Source organism: Bos javanicus, chromosome 7, assembly GCF_032452875.1.
Source record: "Bos javanicus breed banteng chromosome 7, ARS-OSU_banteng_1.0, whole genome shotgun sequence".
Classification (NCBI taxonomy): Eukaryota; Metazoa; Chordata; class Mammalia; order Artiodactyla; family Bovidae; genus Bos; species Bos javanicus.
Window position 1 is genome coordinate 68,937,422 of NC_083874.1, and position 26,053 is coordinate 68,963,474.

The 26,053-nt window shown below is 41.4% G+C and overlaps 1 protein-coding gene across 2 annotated transcripts in view; it reads left to right on the plus strand.

Moving 5' to 3' along the window:
- Positions 1 to 26,053, plus strand: part of LSM11 (LSM11, U7 small nuclear RNA associated) — a 40,729-nt gene that overhangs the window by 8,173 nt on the left and 6,503 nt on the right. Inside the window, exons 3-4 of one of the 2 annotated variants that reach the window (XM_061424203.1) lie at positions 314 to 397; positions 861 to 1,069. In XM_061424203.1, coding sequence (XP_061280187.1) covers positions 314 to 397; positions 861 to 1,069 — 293 coding nt within the window. Of the gene's footprint in view, positions 1 to 313; positions 398 to 860; positions 6,045 to 26,053 lie in introns of those variants that run through there. The other variant, XM_061424202.1, reaches the window with a different exon arrangement.

Here is a 26,053-nt window from a genome sequence, read left to right on the forward strand (position 1 = left end):
CTCTGGTCAGTAATGTGTTAATAAGCTTCCTAGATTATTCATGCTCCCTGAAATTTAAGAGCCTCTACCCTACATTTGCAATGGCCCCTTACCATAGGAGAACCCCATCTTACATGGTCGTAACAGCTTGGCGTTCCTATTCAGAGGGGACCGTGTATTACCATTTGTTCCTGCCCAAGAGCTGAGTCACCTGTTAAGTTTAGACTGGTATAATTAGATGGTATTCTGCCATTTAAATTTTGTCCTGAAAGCTATAAAAATAATATTTTGAATGATACCATATTTTTCCTTCCTTTGGTCTCTTTTTCTCCAGGCACTTACTGATGTGGATGAGACCTACCGAAAACCTGTTCTAGGCAAAGCATATGAACGGGATTCTTCGTTGACTCTCACCAGGGTAAGCAGTTTCCCCTGACTTTGAGTACCCAGTGTGCTTTCAAGCTTAGGAATTAAGATCACTGAGCCTAGGGACCAGGATTTCCCAGCAGTAAAGCCTTGTTGCTGTCAACCAGGCATGCTTGGACCAAGATCTTCATTAGTCTCTTCTCATGCATCCAGTGAGTAAAAAATGAGTCCGTATTTCTTACTTGCACATTGTTTGAGCAACAAGTTACCTCATCAGGTCTGAATGTCTTTCAGTTTTATACCATAGAAAAAAATGGGTACTTTTCCTCTTGACATACTTACTGTTTTATCTGAGTTATGGCTAGAAATAGAAAATTTGTTACTTTTTTTTAAAATTGCAAAGCAGACAGTCTACAGAGCATGATTAAGGAATCTAGTCTGTCCTTTGTATATTGAAAAAAAGAGATGTTGAAAACTGAAGAGAAGGCTAATACTTGTCATTGCTTTCCTTGCAGCTCTTTGATCGACTAAAACTGCAAGATTCCTCCAAGAAGGAAACAGATTCTAAGTCTGCAGTTGAAGACTCCACTCTCTCCAGATACTCCCAGACATCCACATGGAAGGTGGCTTCGGTGTGGGGAAGAGGAGACACCGACCGGAGTTCACGCAGACGTTCCCGCTCCGTCCCTTCTTCCTTGCAGGCGTCTGCAAGGGAGGAGTCCAGGTCAGAGCTGTCAGGGAGGACTACACGGACAGAAGGGTCCAGTGCGGGGGGTACCTTTTCCAGGGCTACCACCCTTTCCAGGGGCCCGTCCCGTAAGAAAAAGAGAAAGCCCAAAGTGGATTACCAGCAGGTTTTCACTCGACATATAAACCAGATTTTCATTCGAGGTGAGAACGTCCTGCTGGTTCATCTTGCACAGTGACTGGCTCAATCTCACTTGAGCTTTGGTTTTAGAAATACAGTGCATGAATTGCTGCTATGCTTATCCTAGTGTCCCAGTGTAACTCGAAATTGGAGTGATCCCTCTGGTCCAGCATGTGCAGAGCATAGAGCCAGGCTCAGGCCCTCTGGGAGATGAGGTCCGGAAGGGAAAACAGAGCTTGAGAGGGTGGTGGGTGTTTGCATTAATATCACAGCAAAAGTTGTACAGAGCATGGTCCATGCATCTGATTTGGTATCACGGTCTACTGCATACACTCAAACCAAATATAAGATCTTGAATTGGGGAGCATGGTATGAATTGAATTGACTCCACAGACACTATAGCATGGTGAAGGACAAAGCCTCCTCAGGAAGAATGATCTCATTTCTAAAAGCTAGTGCCCTGAGTACTCATCAACTTGTATCTAAGAGTAGCAGTATAAATTGCCTCGAGCCCTTCATCCGCACCTTGTAACTGACCTTTAAGTTTCACTCTACACCACTCTCTCTTGATCGAGGAATGTACTTTGCTATCTCTTAATATCTGTAGGATATAAGAAGGCTGCACATGTATGTAAGAGTGAAATCCGGGTGGGTGGCATGCTCCAGTGAATGCTGTGTCTTCACCCCTCTCCATGTTATGGGAAGAAATAGGGGACCTTGTTGGTTTTCCTCTTGCCAGAGGGAGTTTCTGCAGATGGTGTACCAGTGGGACTGGAAGATGCGCTTGTCCTCTTCTTTCACTTTTGTGGCATGGTGCTAGTGCATGTGCCTGCATATTGCCCCCTGTGTATAGTGTGACCTGTCCTGTGAGCTTTATAGCAGGAGGCTGTCACCTTCATGACTGGCTGCAAAGAGTTCTGCATGAACTCAAGAATACACACACATCATGTGGTTGAGAGTACCCTTTCCGGGCAGGGCTGGCCCTGCCTCGAGTGTCTTTCAGGATGGTTTTCCATGAAACCCGGGTGGAGTGTTATTCCCTTGTGTCAGGCCAAAGAGGTTCTCACAAAGTACAACAGCAGTGTCTGTAAGGGACACGTTAGTCAGCCCGGCTTGAGTAACCAAACACCAGACCACCTGCTACTATTTCTACTTGAATCATATGCTTTTTCAATCACCAGTGCAAAATAGGCTATATCTCGACACAGACTGTTAGGCAATATTGACCTTTTGTTTTGTTAGATTATGTTAGGTTTTATTTTAGATATCTTACATTCAAAGTGAGAATGAGAAATAGCTCGCTAGTTAAAATGTTTGAAAAGAAAAACTTCCTCTGCTGTATTTGTTGTGTAACTTAAATGAGCCTTCTGAGAAGCAGGTGAGTCACGCTCAGAGAGCTGAGCCAGGACTCCTGGTCCTTCGACTGGCTGGGCCTCTGGAGTGAGAGGAGAGCAGACTAACCCCTCTGTGCCTCAGGTTTTCCCTATCAGACACCTACCTCACAGGGGCACTGAGGAACAGAATCTGGGGAAGGCATTTTAAAGTCTTTTAACATACTTAAGTGCCATGAGTAATTTTTACTCACTCTGTTTCATAGCTTGCTAGAAGTTCACTGTCTTATGAGCAAAGTAGGTGCTATATAATATAAGAACGTAATCTCTGTAGGTGTTAGCAGTTATGATCTTCTTGTCATCAGAAGGCAGTGATATCTTCAGGAACTACTTTCCATGTTCCATTCCTTTCTCCTAAGGGACAATGGAAGTTCTCAGAAGAATATCTTTAGTGAAAGAAAAGTAACAATTTTTTTGCTGCTCTCCCATATCCCAGCCCTCACCCTTTTCTGGTTGTGATGAGAGGGAATTCCCCTGCGCTTTGGGGGTTTATATTGCCAGCACTGAAGGAAGGATGTGAATCTAAAAACAGCACATCCCTGAAAGGGAATCTGTGGAAGTTGTTTTATTTGATTTTGTTTCAAAATGGGTTTTAAGTATACTCTTTAGAACCAGATGAGATGCACTAAACATTTAAAGAGGTTCTAGGTTACACATGCAAGTGAACAATTATCTTTGGACACTGCCAGTCTGAGTCTTTTTAAATAGTATGTTCTAAAATCAGTCGTCTTGTTAATCATCAGGCACCCCACCTTTACCCCTTTACCGATCTCCCCTGTTTGGTTGTCCCCATCTGTCTGTCTGTCTTGTCCCTCATCTGGAAGCCGTAATAGTTACTAAATTTTCACAATAAAGGAGAAATTTGGAATTAAATGGAATATAATCAATTTCTATTCATCGTAGTGCCTGATTAAATCTAACCTGACTTATTTTAAACACATGCTCATTTCCTTGTTTGCATATAATTTTCATGTGTCCATATAACGATTGATTTACTGCTTTTCTGCCCAACTTAACAATTCTGACTCTAAAAATTATTTTAAAACTGTGTGCGATCTGTCTTACGTGCCCATATTCCCCATTTATTGGTTTGGACAGTGATTCTGGGATGATTACTGTCTAGTAAATGTGATATTTTGTACAAAGCATGATAATCATTATTTTATAGAAGTAAATTTTTAAAATTATTGCCTTTTCTTTATTATTGGAGAAATTTTTCAAAACGAAGGAAAAACATATTCTAAAAATGTATATGCTGCTCAAAAATGTGATCATCTAAGACATTTTAACAAATTGCTATGGAAATAACTGAAGTCTTCCTCAAGAGAAGGCAAGGAAAGAAAAAGGGGAAGTAACAGCCAGAACGGTAGATTTCTGGAGGCCCCCCATCAGCTCGCCAAGGGGGCCCTAAACAGCGGATATACACCACAACTGGCTTCTAGTATTCCCCAGGGATTTGAGATTGAGACTCTAGTTCTTATTTTTTTTAACATTGAACTGAAGTTCTTCAGAGTGATCTCTAGACAAGGGAGCGTGTTTTCAGGGCAGACCTATGAACTTGTTGAGGTCTTCTCAGGGGTATCCAGGTTTGTTAGAAAGTAACAAGGGACTGAGAGATGGAAGGTGTGGCTTCACCCCCAGGAGGATTTCATGGGCCAAGATTTGTGCACAGAGGTGGTTCTACTGCTTCACCACTAGGAGAGGCTGCACTTTAGGTTGTTTGTGCTGGTATTTAGGAAGTATTTCTGCTTTCTTTCAGAAACCAGTTACAATAGAGGTGGGCGGTTTGCGAGATGGTTAGCTAGAGTTGTCAGTGGCAGGTGGCCCTGGACCAGTTGGTTTCTTCCTCTCTCTGCATGTTGCGTGTCAAGTCAGAAAGCCTAGAAACTGTTAGCATTAAAGTCAAGGTGCATAGGAACCCTTGCCAGTGTCGTTAGTGAATGAAGAAGGGCTTTACCTATCTTCATGGTGAAAAGGTCCAGGAGTACCTTTAGGGATTATCAGCCCCAGCCTCAGAAGCCTTACACAAACCGAGGTGTACTGCCTGTACCCCTTGAGAAAGAACCTAACTTGATGCAGAGTGGATATTTGTATTTCTATTTGTACTATTTTCATAGCAGCAGACATTGGCAAAATCATGAAATAGAATCTGTTCTGTAAATTACTTTTAAAAATTTTCTTTTATTTTTGCCTTTAGGAACAAATTTAAATTATTCAAAGACAGCTAGCTGTCACTGGTGCTGCCCCAAAGCTTTCTAATCCTTTATGTATTTTTATGAATGAAATGGTTGCTGTGGGAAGACCAAGATTCATCTAAGAGTGTCATGGTATAAACAGAATGGTTTGTAGTTGTTTGAATTTTTCTTTTCCTGTGCCAGGTATAGAATGCAGTCGACCCCTTTTCAGTAGCTTCTGTTCATCAGCTTGTGTGTTTCTGGGTAGCAACTCCCAGAAGGCTTTTCTTAGTGTTTGTGAAGAAAGAAAATCTCATCTAGGCCTATGTTACAAAGGTGGATGGTCTGTCGTTACTTCCTGGCAAATTGAGTTGATGGATTTAAGATAAGCCTTTGGGGTTCCTCCATCGTTTCCTGGGCTTTGAGGAAGGGTTGGGCCTCCTTTACTCGTGGTGTTTTGAGTATGTTTCAAATGTTTGTAAGTTCTCTTGCACTCCTCTAATAAAAATGAAAGCTGTCTGTCAAGACATGGCTTTGGATGGTTTGGAGATCTATCAGGAAAAAAAGAAGTACACCTGAGACCTTCAGTTGGTCTTTTATTTATTTAGAGTAAAAAGTAGTTTGATAAGCTACCAGAGCCAGTGCTTCTTTAAAAACATTCTCTGAAGAGATAGGAACTGTCCCACAGGAAAGCTATAAAAGCTATTCCCAGTACATTGCAATTGCTTTTGATTTTTAATCCTTTGGAGCAAATGTCTGATGTTATGTTTTTAGAGCTGTGGGGGTAAAATGTATTTTTAAAAAATTTAGGGGTGTTACTGAAACAATGACTGGCTGAATTATGTGTGAGCTAAGCTCTAGGGCAGCTGTCCAGTTCTTTTTCTGTTGTCCCGACAGTAAAGCAGATAGTAAGTGATGTCTTGAAAAGTGATTTGCTTATTCCATCCTGACATCTAAAGGCATTAGGCTCCTATTTGGCAGCCCTGGGGAAACCCCTTCGCACCGTGACTGATTACCTTGTTTTTTAGACAAGGCTAAACCTGGATGACTCTGTGTATTAATAGTTTCACTCTTCATATACCAGCTGCTACAAGAAAAACCGTGACTTTTAATCTTGTCTTGAAATTACTCCTCATTGTTAAATTCACCTAAACCCTTCCTGTATATGGAGGGTTGCTGCTAGTAACATCAGTTTGCAATGTTCTGCTTTCAGTATTTGTCATACAGGAGTCTGGAAACTGTAATAAATATGATTGTCTTAATAAACTGGCTGCTTTGTCTCTGCTAATTGAGGAGGGATGGGCGGAAAGGAGGTGGCAGGGGAATCTGTTACCCATGAAGACACCCATCTAGAAAGTTAACACGTCACAAGCCTTCTGCAGTCTCATTGTTGTAATCTTGTGCCTTTTCTTTAGCAAAGCACATGTATCTAGATCATTATCCAAGTTTATTTGAAGTTCACACTTAGAAAAGGAACTTGGCCCACGTTTGTGAATTCTCTTCTCTAAGCCCCAAGCAATGGTCATTGCCCTGTGAATTTATCCTATCTAGTAGCTCACTGGTGTTAATCCACTCTCTTCACGACCTGCTGAGATCACCATTGACTCACTCCCCTTGGAGGATTTTACCACATCTCGCTGATTGACACACTTCCAGGAATATCTGAATTTGCCACTGGCTCCTCTGTGCACATACAAGAAGTTGATCTGCCCAGAGATTTGCCACATTGATTACTTGACATCCTCTGTGTGCTTCTAGCCCTGAGTCACCCAAATAAGGTGGGCAAACAAAAATGGCATTGATTCTTAGAGGGGGGAACCTCAAGTTAACTGTAAAGACCCAATTCCCTACTTTCAAAGGATACATTAAATTTGACACAGTTGACATACAAGAAGTTTGTAGCCATCACAGTGGAAAAGAGAGGCAAGACCCACATGTTCCAGTTCTGGCTCTTGCTTGTTTGTTTTATATCTCAAAGACTTGTGATTAAATAAAAATGTCCTCGCTAATCAAAATAGTCAGAAGAGTCTCCTAGCTTGACATACAAAATATTCAGTGATGGGTAAATATTGGCAGGGAGTGGAGGCCAGTGGAATGAAATTTATCATCTGTTACTCTCCTTTTGCTTTCTGGATAGGAGTGGCAAAGAGAAAACAAGTGCTTTGTCCAGCCCCGTTTTCTCCTTGGATAGACGTGAAGGGTATTTCAGTCTGCTCAGTTACCACTAGATGGCAGTAGCTTAAAGAGAACTGCTTAAGTGTAGAATCCCAGAAGGACCTGAGGCTCCAGATCTCCAGTTACTGCTACCATTTATTGCTAAACACTCGCCAGTCTGAACCTAAGTAATCAAGGAAAAGCAAACTGTAATCAACCCAAGTGGCAATATAACCGTCTCTTACCACTGCTGAATTTCCATAATGTGAAAGGAAGCCTGATGGCAGCCATTAGCCAGTGAAAGTGCCTAAGGAAGAGAGAAACAGTGTCCACTATTTTAGGGAGTCTGCTGATATTCTCACATGGTGGAATTCCTCATTTCTTCTCAGAATGCTGTCAACTCCACCTGTCCCCTTCCCGCCTGCTGGCGGGAGATTACTTCAGAAAAACTGACTTGATTCCCCTATTTCTCAGCTGCTGTCTTGCTTTTGGAAACAATTCACTTTCTCCCAGTGTTAATGCCTGATGCTCCTTTATGAGAGAGGTTGCATTTCTCTTGTGATTCCATAACCAGTATAAAACCTCCAGTCCAAGGCTGCAAGCAAGGAAAATTTCTAATAGACACAGAAAAGTGTGGTGTTTTAGGCTGTGCTCTGGGAGCAGGAGAAATAGGTGGGAAGTGCTGGTAAGTCTCCCAGCACTTCGCATCAAGGCCTTCAAAAGACCTTCTTCTCTCTCCATCAAGGAATAATTTTCCAGCAGCCTCTGGTGAAGAGGAATATACAAGTGCCAAACCTATTGCATGCATTACCTTGTTCAGATAAAACCACAGCAAGGGGGAGATTTTATCCCCAATATGTGTGTGAGGAAACTGGAACAGATTAAATAAGTTGCCAACATCTCACCTGGTAATAAATGGTAAATTTGGGGTCTGTCTCTCTGACTCTTAAGTTTGTTGCTAGCCAGTTGTACCTTAAACATATCAAATTTCTCAGGCATTGAATAGGAAGCTTTGAGGACAAGTGGAGTTAATCCCCTTAGATTAATCAGAAACCAGAGAACTGAGTTAAACTAGAGCTTTTGGTTTTTCACATGTCTAGTTCCTTTTGCCCAGTTCTTTGACTGAAAGTGGACATATACACAGGGCTTCATGGCTCCCAGGAAGGACTGTGGCGGTGGGCACCCCCAGGGCAGTGGTCCAGCTGTGGTAAGAGTGGCTGCCAAGTGAGGACCATGTGGTATTTCATTTCACCCACCAGTTGGTTTGGCCCTGGAAGGGATATCAACCTAATAGTCTTGTTAAAAAGCAGGTGGGACAGCTAGTGATCTTTCCCAAGTCTTAAGAACGCATGTAGAAAGCCTGCCAGCCCTTTCTTTCCAGTGTTCTCCAAAACCTGGTAAGAATGCTTTCTGCAGGTCTTGACTTATTCATCTTATTAAAACAAAACAACAAAACTTTTCTCAGTGCTAAACTCTGGATGTGCTAAAGCAGGACAAAAGGATTAGCTGAAGGCCTGTAGTCTTCCTAGAAAGATTGACAAGCTGTTTTGTAAAATTTCCCTTCAACTTGATGATGTGTTAGTTTCCAGAATATGACAATCCTAGAAGAAGCCCTTATCTTAGATGCTTACTAGTGGTTTCTAAACCTCAGTTTCCTCATCTCTAAAATAGGGATAATACCACCTATCTTATAGGGTTGGTGACAAAGTGCTCAGCCCAGACAGCAAGTTTGAATGTCATTTATGCTATGATGAGCTTGCTGTGTGATGCTTAGCTGCTTTCTTTACTTCCCTGTGCTTGTGTTTCACGTCCTGAGACCAGGCAAACAAGTGGACGCAGCACAATGCTGTCATCCTTTTTTTCTAGCACACAGACAGACCTTGAAAGATTGTTCTCAGGCTTCCTGAGTTCTCGGCACCTCCTCAGTTGTTTCTCCCTAGGTTAAAACTTGAGGATATCATCAACTTCTTCACCACTGGGAGAGTGTTGTGCTCTCCCAGGAATGACATTAGGCTCCACGGGACATTCATTAGTTGGGGTTACAAGAGGACCACAGGGCACTGGAATGGTAATTTCCTACATGCGACCCCAGTGACCCAGAGGGAGCTAGCTCAGCTGGTCTGAGCATGTGGTTAATGAGGGAAGGGTCATGGTTTCACTCCTGTGTGGGCCAATTAGTGTCACGTGGAAAAGCATGCTCCTGGGGCCCCAGGCAGCAGCTTTACACTGTGGCACTGGTCTCCAGGATGACTGTATGGCCATCATTGCTATCAGAATCCCAACCCAAAACGTACATCTTCCTTATTATTACATAGCCCATGGTTTCCAAGACTTGGGTCATTTGCAGAGCATCTCCATGATTTTTCCGTTATCCCAAGCAGACCACTGTATTTTTATTTCTTTGATGTTTTTCTACACATTGCCTCACTTTTTTAGCTAATACTTAAAAGGAAGCCGTGCGTTACTACCATCAATGCAAATTAGGGAAATTTGCCTTAAATTGAAAGTACACATAAAAATAAATAGGCAGTAATTGAAATTAAACTGTTTATCTTCAGATTATAGGCAAAGACCTCCTAGGCCACAAGTGATCGATATCCTCCCATGTGTTAATAAATGCATGGATATAAACTGCATGTCTTACATAATAAACATACTGTTCTGTAATAAAATGACCAAGTCAGCAAAAACAATATTCTAAAGCAATTGCTTCCATGGGAAAAGTTGGGATCAGCGACTAGGGAGTTTCACACTTGATGAAATTATTCTTGCAGAAATTTCAGCACCACAAGTCTTTCTAATAGTCTTTCTAATAGCCATAAATGTATAACTATAAAACCTATAGTCTGAACCAATCTGGGGTTTAATTTATATCCAGCTCTTGCTCAAAGTCATGGCTTTTGTTCGCAGTCTCCACTGGCACTATCATTAACACCGTGCTTCTTACACATCCTTATCATTATCACCCATTTTATGATAAACAAAGCACAAACGTGCAAAGCGGATGTGTTGACTGCACAACATCTTTCTTCCCCTCCAGTCATGAGCCAGTGCACGCTTATCTCCCCAGTCAGCCAGTTCCTTATGGAGATCAAGATGTAACCAGTAGTGGTGCTGGTAATAAAAATGTATTCCTTAATTAATTGAGCATGTTACATCCAATCCAGTTATGAAAATGTGCACTGGAGGACAAATACACATAAAAAGACACATAGCAACACACATGGGCCTCTTCAGGGTTAAGAGGGAGCCTGGCCACTTCTGTAATTTGAGGCTCCCAATGCATTTAAAAAGCAAAGAAATATCAAAGAGTTGTAAATGTGTACATTTGTAAACTTTGGGTTGAATGATGGACAGCTTCCAGTCCTCTCTGGACCTGTGAGAGGGCTCATAGCCTCACTGGGAGAGAATCCCAGTCTGTGTGTGAGTTCTTTGAGTGTGAAGTCCCAAGTCCTTGCCCCAAGGTCCGGAGATGAGCCCCACATCTCATATAGAGATCTGGATTCAAATATACCATAAGGTAGAGCATAAAATTTTAGCCACGTGGAAACATGAAGTTACCAGGGACATAGAAGGGTTGGAAAGTGAATAGCTTTTTCTTTCTTGTGTCTTCATTACTTTGTGGATTCTTGCTGCGACCACTCCTGTTACTTCAGTGCCATTTGGGTCTTCCCACTTGGGTAGCTTTCTCATCATTCTTAGAAAGCCATGAATTAGTAGCAAAAGGGCCAGACCATTTTATAAGTGCCAGAAGACTTACTTAGATTTGTTGTTGTTTAGTCACTCAGTCGTGTCTGACTCTTTTTACCCCATGGTCTGCAGCATGCCAGGCTTTCCTGTCCTTCACCATCTCCCAGAGTTTACTCAAACTCTTGTCCGTTGAGTTGGTGATGGCATCCAACCATCTCATCCTTGTTGTCCCCTTCTCCTCCTGCCTTCAATCTTTCCCAGCATCAGGGTCTTTCTAATGAGTCGGCTCTTTGCATAGGTGGCCAAAGTATTGGAGCTTCAGCTTCAGCATCAGTCCTTCCAGTGAATATTCATGACTGATTTCCTTTAGGATTGACTGGTTTGATCTCCTTGCAGTCCAAGGGACTCTCAAGAGTCTTCTCCAACACTGCAGTTCAAAAGCATCAATTCTTTTGCAGTCAGCCTTCTTAATGGCCCAACTCTCACATCCATACATGACTACTGGAAAAACTTAGATTAGAAAATCAAAATACAAGAAGTGAGAATGCAGTATATCAGCTTTCTTCCACTGTATGTGGACCCACTGACTACTTTAACCACAAGAACTACTTTGAATGACTGCATGTGCACACACACACACACAGACTCACAGTAAAGAGAAAGCAGACGCCTCCATGCCAGGAACATCTATAAAGTTCTCATTGCATGATTTTTGCTAGATCAGTAAGATTGTGTGACTGGGGAGTGTTATATGAAATAGTGTGAAAATAGTATTTCCTTAAGACTAATCTATTAGGATTCCGTTTGTACGGCCTTGTTCTAAGACTGATGCTTACTTTGTGCTCATTGTTTCTGAGGGCAGAAAGCAATTAGTTCATTTGAAACTCCATGTGATGCTTCTGAGGCCTATGGTCTCTTCCCGACCCTCGCCTGGTCCAGTTGTCTCAGCAAGGCATTTCACTCCTCCTCCCCATCCCCAGAGTTTATCTGAACATATCTGTGGCTCCATGAAAAGTATTTTGGCAGAAGCTGCTCTGCCCTGGGCTGACTAAGAGTCATCTGTCCTGAATGGCTCACAACTATTTTAACTTAATTTATTTTTATAAAATTATATATAGAGAGATAGTCACATTAATATACCCTTAAATATTAATATATATGTGTCATTTTAATAGAGACCAACATTATGACACCAAACCAAGAGTCAAATGGAGATTCCAACTTCAAAATGGTTGGGAGAAGCTGTTTTAAACCCTCTCATGGCAAAGGAAGCACAGAGAAGGATTCTGAATGTTTCCTTCTAGATCTACCATCCATATTATTCCTTCTAGGATATGACCCTCAGTGATCACACTTCAAATCTAGGCTCTCTTGCACTAAGTGAGTATTCAAAACTGAATACTAACTCTTCGATTTGAAAAAATTTCAGCAAGGACCTGGAGGACCTATCTCAGGTCACAGATCTTACCAGGAAGTAACATGCCTGGGGACTTTCTGCACAGGACTGCCCAGATGGTAAGCTGTGGCATCTTGACTCATATAATTTGAGGCCTTCTCAGTTCTTGGAACCTGTGGGCCAGTCACTTCCAGCCACAAGCATCAGTGGCTCCATCAGGGTGGCTGAATGGAAAAAGGTACAGAGGTGTGGCCCATGGCTATATGAACATCAAATCTGACAGGCCCAGTGACATCTGGATTGTTATGCTCCCAGTCGAGCTGAATGCAGCAGCTCGGAAGTGGCTTCACATCTCAAAAGCCAGTGGTATCCGTTTGCCACTGCCCATTACGAGGACAAAGGCATGGGTTAGCTACTGAAAGAGTTAGTGTTCCAGGAGTCCCAGAGGCCAGCACCAGCTACATTACTTGAAGGGCTCCGTGAACAATGAACAAACATGTGGGGCTCCAGATTCAAAGTTCCTTTCAAGATGGTGACCACAGAGCATTCAGCCAAGCATGAGGTCCTTCTAAGTGCGGGTCCCCGTGCAAGGGCATAGGTTGCACATGACATGGGCCCTGACAGAAGTGTGGCACCGGCCAAGGTGGAGACAGCTGGAAGCTCAGCAGGAGTGAGGAGGGGGCAGGGCGTCCTTGGCAGGACATCGCTGACTCGGTCTTCACACACGTTGGATTCTTTCTTCTGTTGGGAACTGACATGCCCTTTCAGTGGTATCTAACCTACCTGTGCTTAGTAACTATTCTAACTTTGCATGACTGGTGTACAAATTAAAGCATTATCATTGTTTTAAAATACTTTGAGAAAGTTCCCAAAGATTTTAAATTCATTCACACAATCTCAGGGAATTTCGACAGCACAATTGTCAATGTAAGGAAAAAAACTGTTAGATTCTTTAAATATGACTCAAATGTTGTAAAAAAAATTTTGGAAGGGTTTCAAAAAGTTTTTTACTTTCATTTATATCATCTGTGTGAACAAAGTTTATTGTTAGTGATGGCTATCAAAAATTTGAAGAGACTATGATTAGAAAGTCTTGATTGAATTAAAGTCTTCATCAGGAATTGCTATTTCAAGCATAAAATCTGATATTAAAAACTATATTCATAAAAAGCAAATGCAAATTTTTCATTAAAAATTAAAGAGATTATTTTTTAGAAATTTTATACAAATTCAGTATTTAATATCTTCCCTAAATTTGGAATTTTATTTTCTTATAATTATATAATAAAAAGAGTAATGAAGGCTTTTGCCAAGCCCCATAGAGATGCCCAAGTCCCTCCGCATTTACCCTAGGGTGTGCTTTAAAATACTATCATTTCCCTATGTGTGCTATGAAGCAAAAAATGGGAGAAGGCACAATCTAGCCAGCAGCTCTCCCAAGGAGTCTGAAGCAAGTCATTTGCTTTGCCCACTGGTGGTAATAGAGGCTATGGGGATTGACTTGAAAAGTCAAGGCATAAAACAGGATCCACGCATAGTGACAACTAACAGTAATTCATAGAGCTGTTGAAATGAAGACATGAAACACTGCATGTCAAGTGCTCAGAATAGAGCCTGGAATGTAGGAAATAGTGAAAGGCATTTACCGTTACCTGGCACCTTAGATAACTAGTAAGTTGACAAATTCTGTTGATTTGTATCTACAATGCCTTAGCTCTGTTCTTTGTTGTTATTGTACAGTTGCTAAGTCACATCTGACTCTGTGACCTCATGGAGTGCAGCATACCAGGCTTCCCTGCCTTTTACTATCTCTTAGAGTTTGCTCAAACTCATGTCCATTGAATCGGTGATGCCATCCAACCATCTCATCCTCTGTCTCGACTTTCCCCTCCTACCCTCAATCTTCCCCATGATCAGGGTCTTTTCCAGTGAATCAGCTGTTCACATCAGGTGGCCAAAGTATTGGAGCTTCAGCATCAGTCCTTCCAATGAATATTCAAGGTTGATTTCCTTGAGGATTGACTGGTTTGATCTCCTTGCTATCCAAGGGACTCTCAGAAATCTTCTCTAGCACCACAGTTTGAAAGCATCAGTTCTTCTGTGCTCAGCCTTCCTTATGGTCCAACTGTCACATCCATACATGGCTATTGAAAAAACAAAGCTTTTACTAGATGGACCTTTGTTGGCAAAGTGATATCTCTGCTTTTGAATATACTGTCTAGGTTTGTGATAGTTTTTCTATCAAGGAGCAAGCCTCTTTTAATTGTAGGGGTACAGTCACCATCTGCAGTGATTTTGCAGCCCAAGAAAATAAAATCTGTCACTGTTTCCATTTTTTCCCTTCTATTTGACATAAAGTGATGGGACCAGATGCCATGATCTTCATTTTTTGAATGTTGAGTTTTAAGTTAGCCTTTTCACTTTCTTGTTTCACCTTCATCAAGAGGTTCTTTAGTTCCTCTTCGCTTTCTGTCATTAGGGTGGTATCACCTGCATATCTGAGGTTGTTGATATTTCACATGGCACTCTTGATTCCAGCTTGTGAGTCATCCAGCCTGGCATTTCTCATGATGTATTTTGCATCTAGGTTAAATAAGCAAGGTGACGATATATAGCCTTGATGTACTCCTTTCCCAATTCTGAACCAGTCTGTTCCATGTCCAGTTCTAACTGTTACTTCTTGACCTGCATACACATTTCTCAGGAGGCAGGTAAGGTGGTCTGGTATTCCCATCTCTTGAAGAATTTTCCACAGTTTGTTGTGATCCACACAGTTGAAGGCTTTAATGTAGTCAATGAAGCAGATGTAGATGTTTTTCTGGAATTCTTTTGCTTTTTCTGTGATCCAACAGATGTGGCAATTTGATCTCCGGTTCCTCTGCTTTTTCTAAATCCAGCTTGTAGATCTGGAAGTTCTTGGTTCATGGACTGTTGAAGCCTAGCTTGAAGGATTTTGAGCATTGCCTTGCTAGCATGTGAAATGAGCTAAATAATTGTACGGTAGTTTAAACATTGTTTGGCATTGCCCTTTTTGGGAGTTGGAATGAAAACTGACCTTTTCCAATACTCCAAAACCTTCCAATACTTCCCAAACTCCAATTGTTGAGTTTTCCAAATTTGCTGGCATATTGAGTACATCATTTAACAGCATCATTTTTTAGGATTTGAAATAGCTCATCTGGAATTTCGTCACCTCCACTAGCTTTGTAGTAGTGCTTCCTAAGGTCCACTTGACTTCACACTCCAGGATGTCTGGCCTGGGTGACTTTACTTTCCATTTCTCTTGTTCCGCAGTACCATGTTCAGCATTTTATCACTGCTCATCTGACAGTTGTATTTGCCTCTTAATTTGTCTTTTAGCTTCTGTCATCTTCATTTTTGAACCCTCTGGTTCAGTTAAGATGCTTTAAGCAGCAAGTAACAGAATATCCAACTCAAGTGTGTTCTTCCATATATTAAGATGTCCAAAGTTTCCAGAGTCGGTTCAGCAATTCGACAATATTAGGCCTCAGGTTTAGGGAATGTGTTCATGTGTGTGTGTGGCTTTGTTTGTTTTGTCTTTCCCCTCATGGTCTCAGTTTGGCTGCAGTGGCTCCAAGTAGCACCGCTACTCATGCTAACATCCAAAAGCATAGAGAAAAGTCGTGTTCTCATTGTGTACCTCCTTATCCACGGTGGAAATTTCTTCCAGAAAGTCTCTTCAAATTCCTCAGAACACATCTACCTTAAACCAATCATAGGCAAAGGGCAATGGGATTGCAACAATTGGTTTAGATTTCTCATCATTTATCCCTAGGCCTTGGTCTGCTTTCCTTGAGCATAGTACTAGTCCTGTACTCAAACAGAACTGGGATTCTGATAGCCAGGAAGGAATAACAGCTGTTGAGTAAATAACCAGCATTTTCAGCCAGTCCTTCGTACATGCCTCTGGCAGATTCATCAGGGATTTCCTGCTTGAACAAGAGCTCCCAGCAGGCCCTTTGCCTGGAATTAAGTCTTTTGTCCCTAATTTAGCCAGTGAGGTCAGATGTCACCAGCAAAATGCCCTTGGAGTATCCTATATACTTTTCCTTCATAACTCCTTATCACCTATTGTAATTAAACATGAATTTAGGGAAGTTTTTGACTAGTATCTCCACCCAACTAACTCTAGAATATAAATGTCATTAGGACCAGATGTGTTTTGCTTACCCTTACACTCAACACCTAGCAATTCTTGGACAATTCATTCTTGAGTGAATGAATGCCTATACCTGTCAAAAGGGAGCAAGCAATTTCAACAGCTAGATATTTAGACTAGCAAAAACAGGTTTCTACCTAGCTATCAAAAGAGGTTGAAAGAATTTGGTACCTCAGCATCACCAACATTTTGTTAAAGGACTAATTGCCAAGCCCCTTGTGCACGTGGGACCATTAGTAATTCTGTAGCTATGCAAATTAAAACAGTGATGTATGATTTATAGCTTTAATAACATTCTGAAGGCTCTTAAATTTTAATCACTTGCAACATCCTTTTTAATATTCAATTACTTTATTAACTAATTAGGTCACTTGCTGAAAAAGCACATAAGGCTTGTGCTATTTTAATATCAGCTGAGCCTCACAAAATACCTTTGAAATGGTGCAAATGGTTTATTTATTTTAAACAGATCATTAAGATGCTATAATTAATAAACCAATTATGAAAAAAGGCCCAATAGTGATAGATGCACAAGTACAATAGCACTGTCCAATGGGTTAGTCATTTTTATCCACATACATCAAGGGGCTACACTTAAGTGAAAACCCACTGTAAAAAGTGCCTTCCTAAATAATTAATGTGTGCAATGACTGATAACCATATCACGGCAAACCTGACTTGAGGCTTGTTCATTACACAAACCTGTAATGTGTACTTTGGTTTCATCTAATGACACTCACGATGGAAAATCCACAGCACACTAAGCTTGGTGTTTCTTGATTACTTACAAGGGCTTAATTTGCAGACGGAGCTGGGCACTTCACGTCTTATCAGTGCTTTGGAGTGAGCCGAGCCTCCCAGAGGAGAATCAGGAGACACATGCAGGTTTGGCGGCATCCCTGGATATTGATTTCTCAGCACTGTGTTAAGGTCTTCAAAGCAAACAGTGTGAACAAAGAAAGCTGAGGCCATGCCTGTGGGGGTTCTTCACCCAATATTCTCAAAGGAGACCATGGATCATAGTACTAAGTCTGCTTGTCAAAGGCACAGAGATGTTGGGGCTATGGCTGAGGATAAGTAGGAAGCAGCTTGGAATTGAGTTTTATTTCTAGGATCAGGGTGAGGCAAGAAGAACCAGTTCCTTTGACTGGTTTGGGAAAGAATGCTGGCACTTAGAGACTAGGTGATCTTTCTTGCTTCTTGTTGTTTAGTCACTAAGTTGTATCCGACTCCTTGTGACCCCATGGACTGCAGCACACCAGGCTCCTCTGTCCTCCACTATCTCCCAAAGTTTGTCCAGATTCATATCCATTGAGTTGGTGATGCCATCTAGCCATCTCATCCTCTGCCACCTCCTTCTCCTTTTGCCTTCAATCTTTCCCAGCATCAGGGTTTTTTTTTTCCGGCTAATAACAATATAATAATAAAACCATAATAACCATCGTGTACTGAGTCCTTTTTGTCTACTCTATAAACACTGTTGATCACCTGTATCATCTGTTGGATATTTCAGGGTATTTGTTGAGTGAACATTTATTCACTGAGCACGTCCTAGGACCAGGCGCTGTTCTCGGCACTAGAGATCTTGGGATGAATGGGATAGACAAGTCCCTTGCTCTCATGGTGCTCACATTCTATTAGGGAAGAGAAACAAAAATCATACAGCACAAGGGAACAAAGTATAAACAGCCACTTTAGCCAATGCAAAGTGCTAGGGAAAAGGCCAACCAGAAGATGGGAGATAGTAATGGCAGTGACTGAGGCAGGTTCTTGTGACAAATGGCCGAGGGGGTGGGGGGCGGTGTTGGCCAACTCAAACTTTGTTTCCTCCCCTCCCCCACCAACTCCCACTCCCGGTTTCACCAGTTGTTAAGGACAATGGGACATGGCATTATTATGCTGCCGTCATTGGCATCGCCATTCTTTTTGCAGGTTTAGGCTCGTTTTTGCAGTCAGACCCCAATATGAACTTGTGTGCATTTTATTGTTAGTGTGTATGTTGGTAGGTGAAAACTACACAGAGAGATATTTCTCTTCCCTTATGTCTTCCTGCCACTGTCCTGCTCTGCAAATGGTTACAGCTATGTTTATGTATTTCCAGCCTGTTTTAGCACCTACATGATGTGTTGATGAATCTTTAAAATATTCATAAATTTCCAGATTGTCCCATGGATGCTAAATTCTTTGGGAAGAGCAACATGGCCCAAACAATGACATGAGTGCAGCTCAAATACATGGAGGAAGTATCATCCCACCTGGGGCCCTAAGGGAAGACCTCAAAAAGAACCCCTATAATCTCTGTCCATTATAAACTTAAACAGTGTTCTAGCAAAGTGGGATCTTAGCTTGTGAACCACTGGGCCTTTTTAAAATATATATATATATCCATGAGGACCAGTATGTACCTGACTCCCAGCACCAGCTCAATTTATCTCTTAGAGGTATGTTGAGAACATAATTTTTGAGTAAGATAAGAAAAAGTTTAACATAAGCAGGCCCCTTTATTAGTGAATAATCACTTTTGTGGGTGAAGTTCTTTTGGAGTCAAATGAGACTTTGTTCTTTCCTTCTTTTCCAACCCACAAATGGATGCTAATCATGAATGTAAGTGAAAGGAATACACTATTGATACTCTGTATCAAGGAAGAGAAGCGCTGTGAATTTTGCAGTGAACTTGGACAAGAAAAAGCCAGTTCTGTATCTCTTTCTTGTCCTTGAAGGAGACTAGAAGGTCTTTTCAGAAGTCTTCACAAAAGTTTCTATTTTACATTCTCATTGCTTTCTCTACCTATCACATGGTTCAAAATAATTTTTTAAATTTTTGTTCCATTTAATCACTAGTATTATAACAGCACTATAATCTGTATGTCATTGCAAATGTCTATTTCTGCCACACTGAGTATTAATAGATCTTTTCTAAGAAACTGGATTACTATAAACTGTTTTATAAAAAGATTAACTCTGAGTTATAGATGAATACTAGGAAGATTTGGGAGCCCAGTCCATTTGTGGCTTAGGTCTTCTTTCTTTTTTGAAATTTGGAGCTGGAGTACGATGGTTGGGTTTTGAGATCTCCAAAGGACTGTATCAGGGCTTCCCTGATAACTCGATAAAGAATCTGCCTGCAATGCAGGATACCCCGGTTCAATTCCTGGGTCAGGAGATGGAATAGGCTACCCACTCCAGTATTCTTGGGTTTCCCTTGTGGCTCAGTTGGTAAAAAAATCCGCCTGCAGTGTGGGAGACCTGCGTTTGATCCCTGGGTTGGGAAAATCCCCTGGAAAAGGGAAAGGCTACCCACTCCAGTATTCTGGCCTGGAGAATTTCATGGACTGTATATAGTCCATGGGGTGGCAAAAAGTCAGACATGTCTGAGTGACTTTCACTTTCACTTTTCAAGGACTGTAAAAAACAACCTATGATCCTTCCCATGTGAGGGCTGCCTCTTGGACACACATCTTTATTTAAGAGTGGTATCTTCAGGGTTTTCTACCCTCTTGCACTCAGGGATAGATAGAAGAGAGAGCAAGTGTGCCTAGAGAAAACAGTTCACAAACATACCAGTAGTGCAAGTCCTAGTCTTAACAACCCCTTTATCACATTTGGTAGTAATCACACTTTTTTGACTGAACATCCTATTCATAAATGGTGTTTAGTGTCCCACCCCAAACAGACATCTGCTCTATTGTCAGTCTACATATTAGTCATTAGTAAAGTCCAAAATCACTGCAGATGGTGATTGCAGCCATGAAATTAAAAGATGCTTACTCCTTGGAAGGTATGACCAACCTAGATAGCATATTCAAAAGCAGAGACATTACTTTGCCAACAAAGGTCCATCTAATCAAGGCTATGGTTTTTCCAGTGGTCACATATGGATGTGAGAGTTGGACTGTGAAGAAAGCTGAGCACCAAAGAATTGATGCTTTTGAACTGTGATGTTGGAGAAGACTCTTGAGAGTCCCTTGGACTGCAAGGAGATCCAACCAGTCCATTCTAAAGATCAGTCCTGGGTGCTCTTTGGAAGGAATGATGCTGAAGCTGAAACTCCAATACTTTGGCCACCTCATGTGAAGAGTTGACTCACTGGAAAAGACCCTGATCCTGGGAGGGATTCGGGGCAGGAGGAGAAGGGGATGACAGAAGATAAGATGGCTGGATGGCATCACCAACTCAATGGACATGAGTTTGAGTGAACTCTGGGAGTTGGTGATGGACAGGGAGGCCTGACGTGCTGCAATTCATGGGGTTGCAAAGAGTCGGACACGACTGAACGACTGAACTGAACTGAACTGAAAGTTATTTTTCTATATTTTAGACATGATAAATACAAATAGATACTCCATTCTTGTCATGCCTCATAGATCTTCTGGCCTTAATCTGGGCCTGTGTGAGCCTACCTTTGAAGATCACTGCTCTGAACAATTGAGGTAACTTGAGGTAAATGAATAAGTGTTCTTGAAGAAATGTACCTTATGTTGATGGGGAAGAGATCCACCTCTAGGAACACTTTAAGAGCATTTTTGGGCTTTTCTTGCATAGGAATCTGGATGGAAAATGCATTAAATAGAACACTCTGGCCTTTGACCTTCCCTGGAGTTTCTCTTGGGATCAGTGATCAGAGCTTTGAAAAGAGATCTGCAGTTATTCATATGCCAATGTCTCCTCAAGTTCTGCCCCATTCATATTACCATCACAATTTTTACCTTCTCAAAGTACCATGGTATTTTTATTTTAGGAATAGTTGTATTTAAATTTTCTCATTTTCACTTAAATTAAAAAAGGTCTTTTATATCACTATCATAAATGTAAAGTCAACTTTGCTTGCCATAAATAGTGAGAAATTTAAAAAAGAAAAAAAAAGCATGTAATTATTAAACTTTTCAAAACCACAGTGAGATACCACCTCACACCTATGAGAATGGTTATTACCAAAAAGACATGAGACAACAAGTATTGTCGAGGATATGGAAGAAGGGGAAACTTCGTGCACCATTGGTGGAAATGTAAATTGGTATAGCCACTATGGACAAGAGTATGGAGGTTCCTCAGAAAATTAAGAATAGAACTACTGTACAGAATTTTACTTCTGGTTTATATCCAAAGGAAATGAAAACAGGATATAAAAGAGATATCTGCACTCCCAAGTACACTGCAATATCATTTACAATAGCCAGGATATGGAGACAACCTAAATGTCTATCAATGAATGAGTGGACAATGCTATGAAATGTATGTACAACAGAATATTATTCAGGGGTAAGAAAGATGGAAATCTTGCCATTTGTGAAAGCATGGATGGAGTGCTAGGGCATTATGCTAAGTGAAATAAGTCAGACAGAGGAAGACAAACACTGCACGTTATCACTTGTAGTGGGATAAAAAAAAGTCAAACTCATACAAACAAAAAGTAGAAAAGTGGCTGAGAGGTAAGGGAAATAGGGAAAGATTGGTAAAAGAGTACAAACTTTTGCCTATAAGATGAGTAAGTTCTGAGGATCTGATGTAAAACATGGTGACTGCAGTTTATAACATTGTATCGTATAACTGAAGTTCAGCTCAGTTCAGTTCAGTTCAGTGGCTCAGTCATGTCCGACTCTTTGTGACCCCATGAATTGCAGCATGCCAGGCCTCCCTGTCCATCACCAACTCCCAAAGTTCACTCAGACTCACGTCCATCGAGTCGGTGATGCCATCCAGCCATCTCATCCTCTGTCATCCCCTTCTCCTCCTGCCCCCAATCCCTCCCAGCATCAGAGTCTTTTCCAATGAGTCAACTCTTCACATGAGGTGGCCAAAGTACTGGAGTTTCAGCTTCAGCATCATTCCTTCCAAAGAAATCCCAGGGCTGATCTCCTTCAGAATGGACTGGTTGGATCTCCTTGCAGTCCAAGGGACTCTCAAGAGTCTTCTCCAACACCACGGTTCAAAAGCATCAATTCTTCGGCACTCAGCTTTCTTCACAGTCCAACTCTCACATCCATATGTGACCACTGGAAAAACCATAGCTTTGAATAGACAGACCTTTGTTGGCAAAGTAATGTCTCTGCTTTTGAATATGCTATCTAGGATGGTCCTAATTTTCCTTCCAAGGAGTAAGCATCTTTAAATTTCATGGCTGCAATCACCATCTGCAGTGATTTTGGAGCCCCAAAAAATAAAGTCTGACACTGTTTCCACTGTTTCCCCATCTATTTCCCATGAAGTGACGGGACCAGATGCCATGATCTTAGTTTTCTGAATGTTGAGCTTTAAGCCAACTTTTTCACTCTTCTCTTTCACTTTCATCAAGAGGCTTTTTAGTTCCTCTTCACTTTCTGCCATAAGGGTGGTGTCATCTCCATATCTGAGGTTATTGACATTTCTCCCAGCAATCTTGATTGCAGCTTGTGCTTCTTCCAGCCCAGCGTTTCTCATGATGTACTCTGCTGCTGCTGCTGCTGCTAACTCTGCATATAAGTTAAATAAGCAGGGTGACAATATACAGCTGCTTAGATAGTAAAACTTAAATGATCTCATAAAAAAATGTATATGAGGTGATGGATGTGTTAATGAAGTAAGTGGGAGAATCCTTTCACAATGTAAACGTGTATCAATTAAATTGTTACAATGAACGTGTTAAATATCATACAGTTTTGTCAATTATACCTCAATAAACCTCTGTTACCTTTTATTACCTCAATAAAGCTGGGGGGAAAAGCCTTTTAAAATGTCCCTTCCCCCCAAAGAAGAAAGAATTTTCACATGCTACCGAAAATCACCAAACCAACCCAAACAGAAAATCCAAAGCACCACGTGTTGGAAAGTATTGCCTTAAGCTATTTAAAAATTAACTTTGAGGGCTTCCCTGGTGGTACAGAGTGCCTGAAGAACTGTGGATGGAATTTCATAACATTGTACAGGAGGCAGTGATCAAAACCATCCCTAAAAAAAAGAAATGCAAAAAAGGCAAAATGGGTAAGCTAAGGAGGCCTTACAAATAGCTGAGAAAAGACAAGCAAGAGGCAAAGGAGAAAAGGAAAGATATACCCATCTGAATGCAGAGATCCAAATAATAGCAAGAAGAGATAAGAAAGCCTTCCTCAGTGAACAATGCAAAGAAATAGAGGAAAACAATAGAATGGGAAAGACTAGAGATCTCCTCAAGAAAATTAGAGATACCAAGGGAACATTTCATGCAAAGATGGGAACAATAAAGGACAAAAATGGTATGGACCTAACAGAAGCAGAATATATTGAAAAGAGGTGGCAAGAATGTACAGAAGAACTATACAAAAAAGATCTTAAAGACCTAGATAACCACGATGGTGTGATCACTCACCTGGAGCCAGACATCTTGGAGTGCGAAATCAAGTGGGCCTTAGGAAGCATCACTATGAACAAAGCTAATGGAGGTGATGGAATTCCAGTTGAGCTATTTCAAATCCTAAAAGATAATGCTGTTACAGTGCTGCACTTAATATATCAGCAAATTTTGAAAACTCAGCAGTGGCCACAGGACTGGAAAAGGTCAGTTTTCATTCCAATCCTAAAGAAGGGTAATCCCAAGGAATGCTCAAACTGCCACACAATTGCACTCATTTCACATGCTAGCAAAGTAATGCTCAAAATTCTCCAAGCGAGGATTCAACAGTATGTAAACCGAGAATGTCGAGATGTTCCAGCTGGATTTAGAAAAGGCAGAGGAACCAGAGATCAAATTGCCAACATCTGTTGGATCATAGAAAAAGCAAGAGAATTCCAGAAAAACATCTGCTTCATTGACTATCCTAAAGCCTTTGACTGTGTGGATCACAACAAACTTGAAAATTCTTCAAGAGATGGCAATACCAGACCATGCCGGGGTCCAGCCCCGGCTGATCCAGGGTATTCAAAGGAGAGACGGCATCGGCAACCTATTTATTTAAATATTCATCAAAGATATAAAAAGTAATAGAATGAGGATAGCTCAGTGAGGAAATTCAGTGGAGAAAAGCAGCTGAAATAAGGATAGCTCAGTGAGGAAGTTCAGTGGAGAAAAGAGGCTGAAATAAGGATAGCTCAGTAGGAAAATTCAGTGAAGAAAAGAGGCTGAATAAAATTCCAAAGCAAGGAATTTACGTCAAGGCCACAGGCGTCCTCCTGTTCTCCCGAAGGAGAGGAGACACTAAGGCCTCCTCAGTCAGATCTTAGAAGCCCAGGCAAAATTAGTAGGCTTGACGAGCTTCCCGCCTCAGAGGAAAAATTCAGCCAGAAGGTGAAAGAACGACATGGGGAGACCAAGTTTCGGTGAACGAGGCCCGCACTTTATTTTCCAAAGTAGTTTTTATGCCTTAAGTTATGCATAGAGGATAATGGGGGAAGGGGTAGAGTCATGCAAGGACCGCAGTTCCTGATCCTAATCGAAGCCAGGCTTTCAAACTTATCATATGCAAAAGTTTAGTTGATTTACATCATCTTCTGGCCAGGAGGCCTGTTAACATTTTAAGAAACTTATTTTTCTCTAAAGGTGATTATTCTAAAGTCAGGCGCCAGCCTCTAAAAAGCATTGGATAAAGTTGCATTCCTGTAGGGCAAAGGTGAGGTGGGCTCAATCAAGAAAAGAATTAACTCAAGGGTCCAAGGTTACAAACATTGAGGCTACTACTTACATTTCTATACACCCATTATATCAATCAATACACTGCCAAGGACACAGTAGGTAAGGGATATGGAGACTTAGCAGCAAACATTGGCCCAACAAGTGAAAAACCCTTCACCAATACAATTTCTAGTCAATCTTTTAACTGCTCAAAGGAATCTGTATTTAGACAGTTTAGAACATCTCATGCCTCTCCCAGTTGGGAGGCTCTGAGCAATCACATGTGGCCAGAAAAACCTATTCAGGCAGGCTAGAGGATTTCCAAAGGAGTTTGTAGGTTGAAACACTGTCACACCCAGGAATTATTAACTGGAGCTGTAAGCTAACTCTTTTTCAGAGAGAGGTAGTGGGGGACAGCCCCCCGTAAAGTCAGAGGTGTAGGTGAAAGCACAAAGCAGAAAGTAGGCAGACTCTGGTTTTGGGGGTAGATGCTCGAGAATTTCCAGGGGGACTCCTGAGGCTCGATCCCGCCTTTGCGTATGCCAAGCCTCCTTCCTCATGACCTTTGCCACGGGCGGAGCTCGCTCCCAGCAAGACCACCTTACCTGCCTCCTGTGAAACCTATATGCAGGTCAAGAAGCAACAGTTAGAACCGGACATGGAACAATAGACTGGTTCAAAATTGGGAAAGGAGTTCAGAATTACATCAAGGCTGCATATTTTCACCCTGTTTATTTTACTTATATGCAGAGTACATCATGTGAAATTCTGGACTGGATGAAGCACAAGCTGGAATCAAGGTTTCTGGGAGAAATATCAATAACCTCAGATACGCAGATGACATCATCCTTTTGACAGAAAGCAAAGAGGAACTAAAGAGCCTCTTGATGAAAGTGAAAGAGGAGAGTTAAAACCTGGTTTAAAATTAACAAGCAACTCCTACAGCTCAACTCCAGAAAAATAAATGACCCAATCAAAAAATGGGCCAAAGAACTAAATAGACATTTCTCCAAAGAAGACATACAGATGGCTAACAAACACATGAAAAGATGCTCAACATCACTCATTATCAGAGAAATGCAAATCAAAACCACTATGAGGTACCATTTCACACCAGTCAGAATGGCTGCGATCCAAAAGTCTACAAATAATAAATGCTGGAGAGGCTGTGGAGAAAAGGGAACCCTCTTACACTGTTGGTGGGAATGCAAACTAGTACAGCCACTATGGAGAACAGTGTGGAGATTCCTTAAAAAACTGGAAATAGAACTGCCTTATGATCCAGCAATCCCACT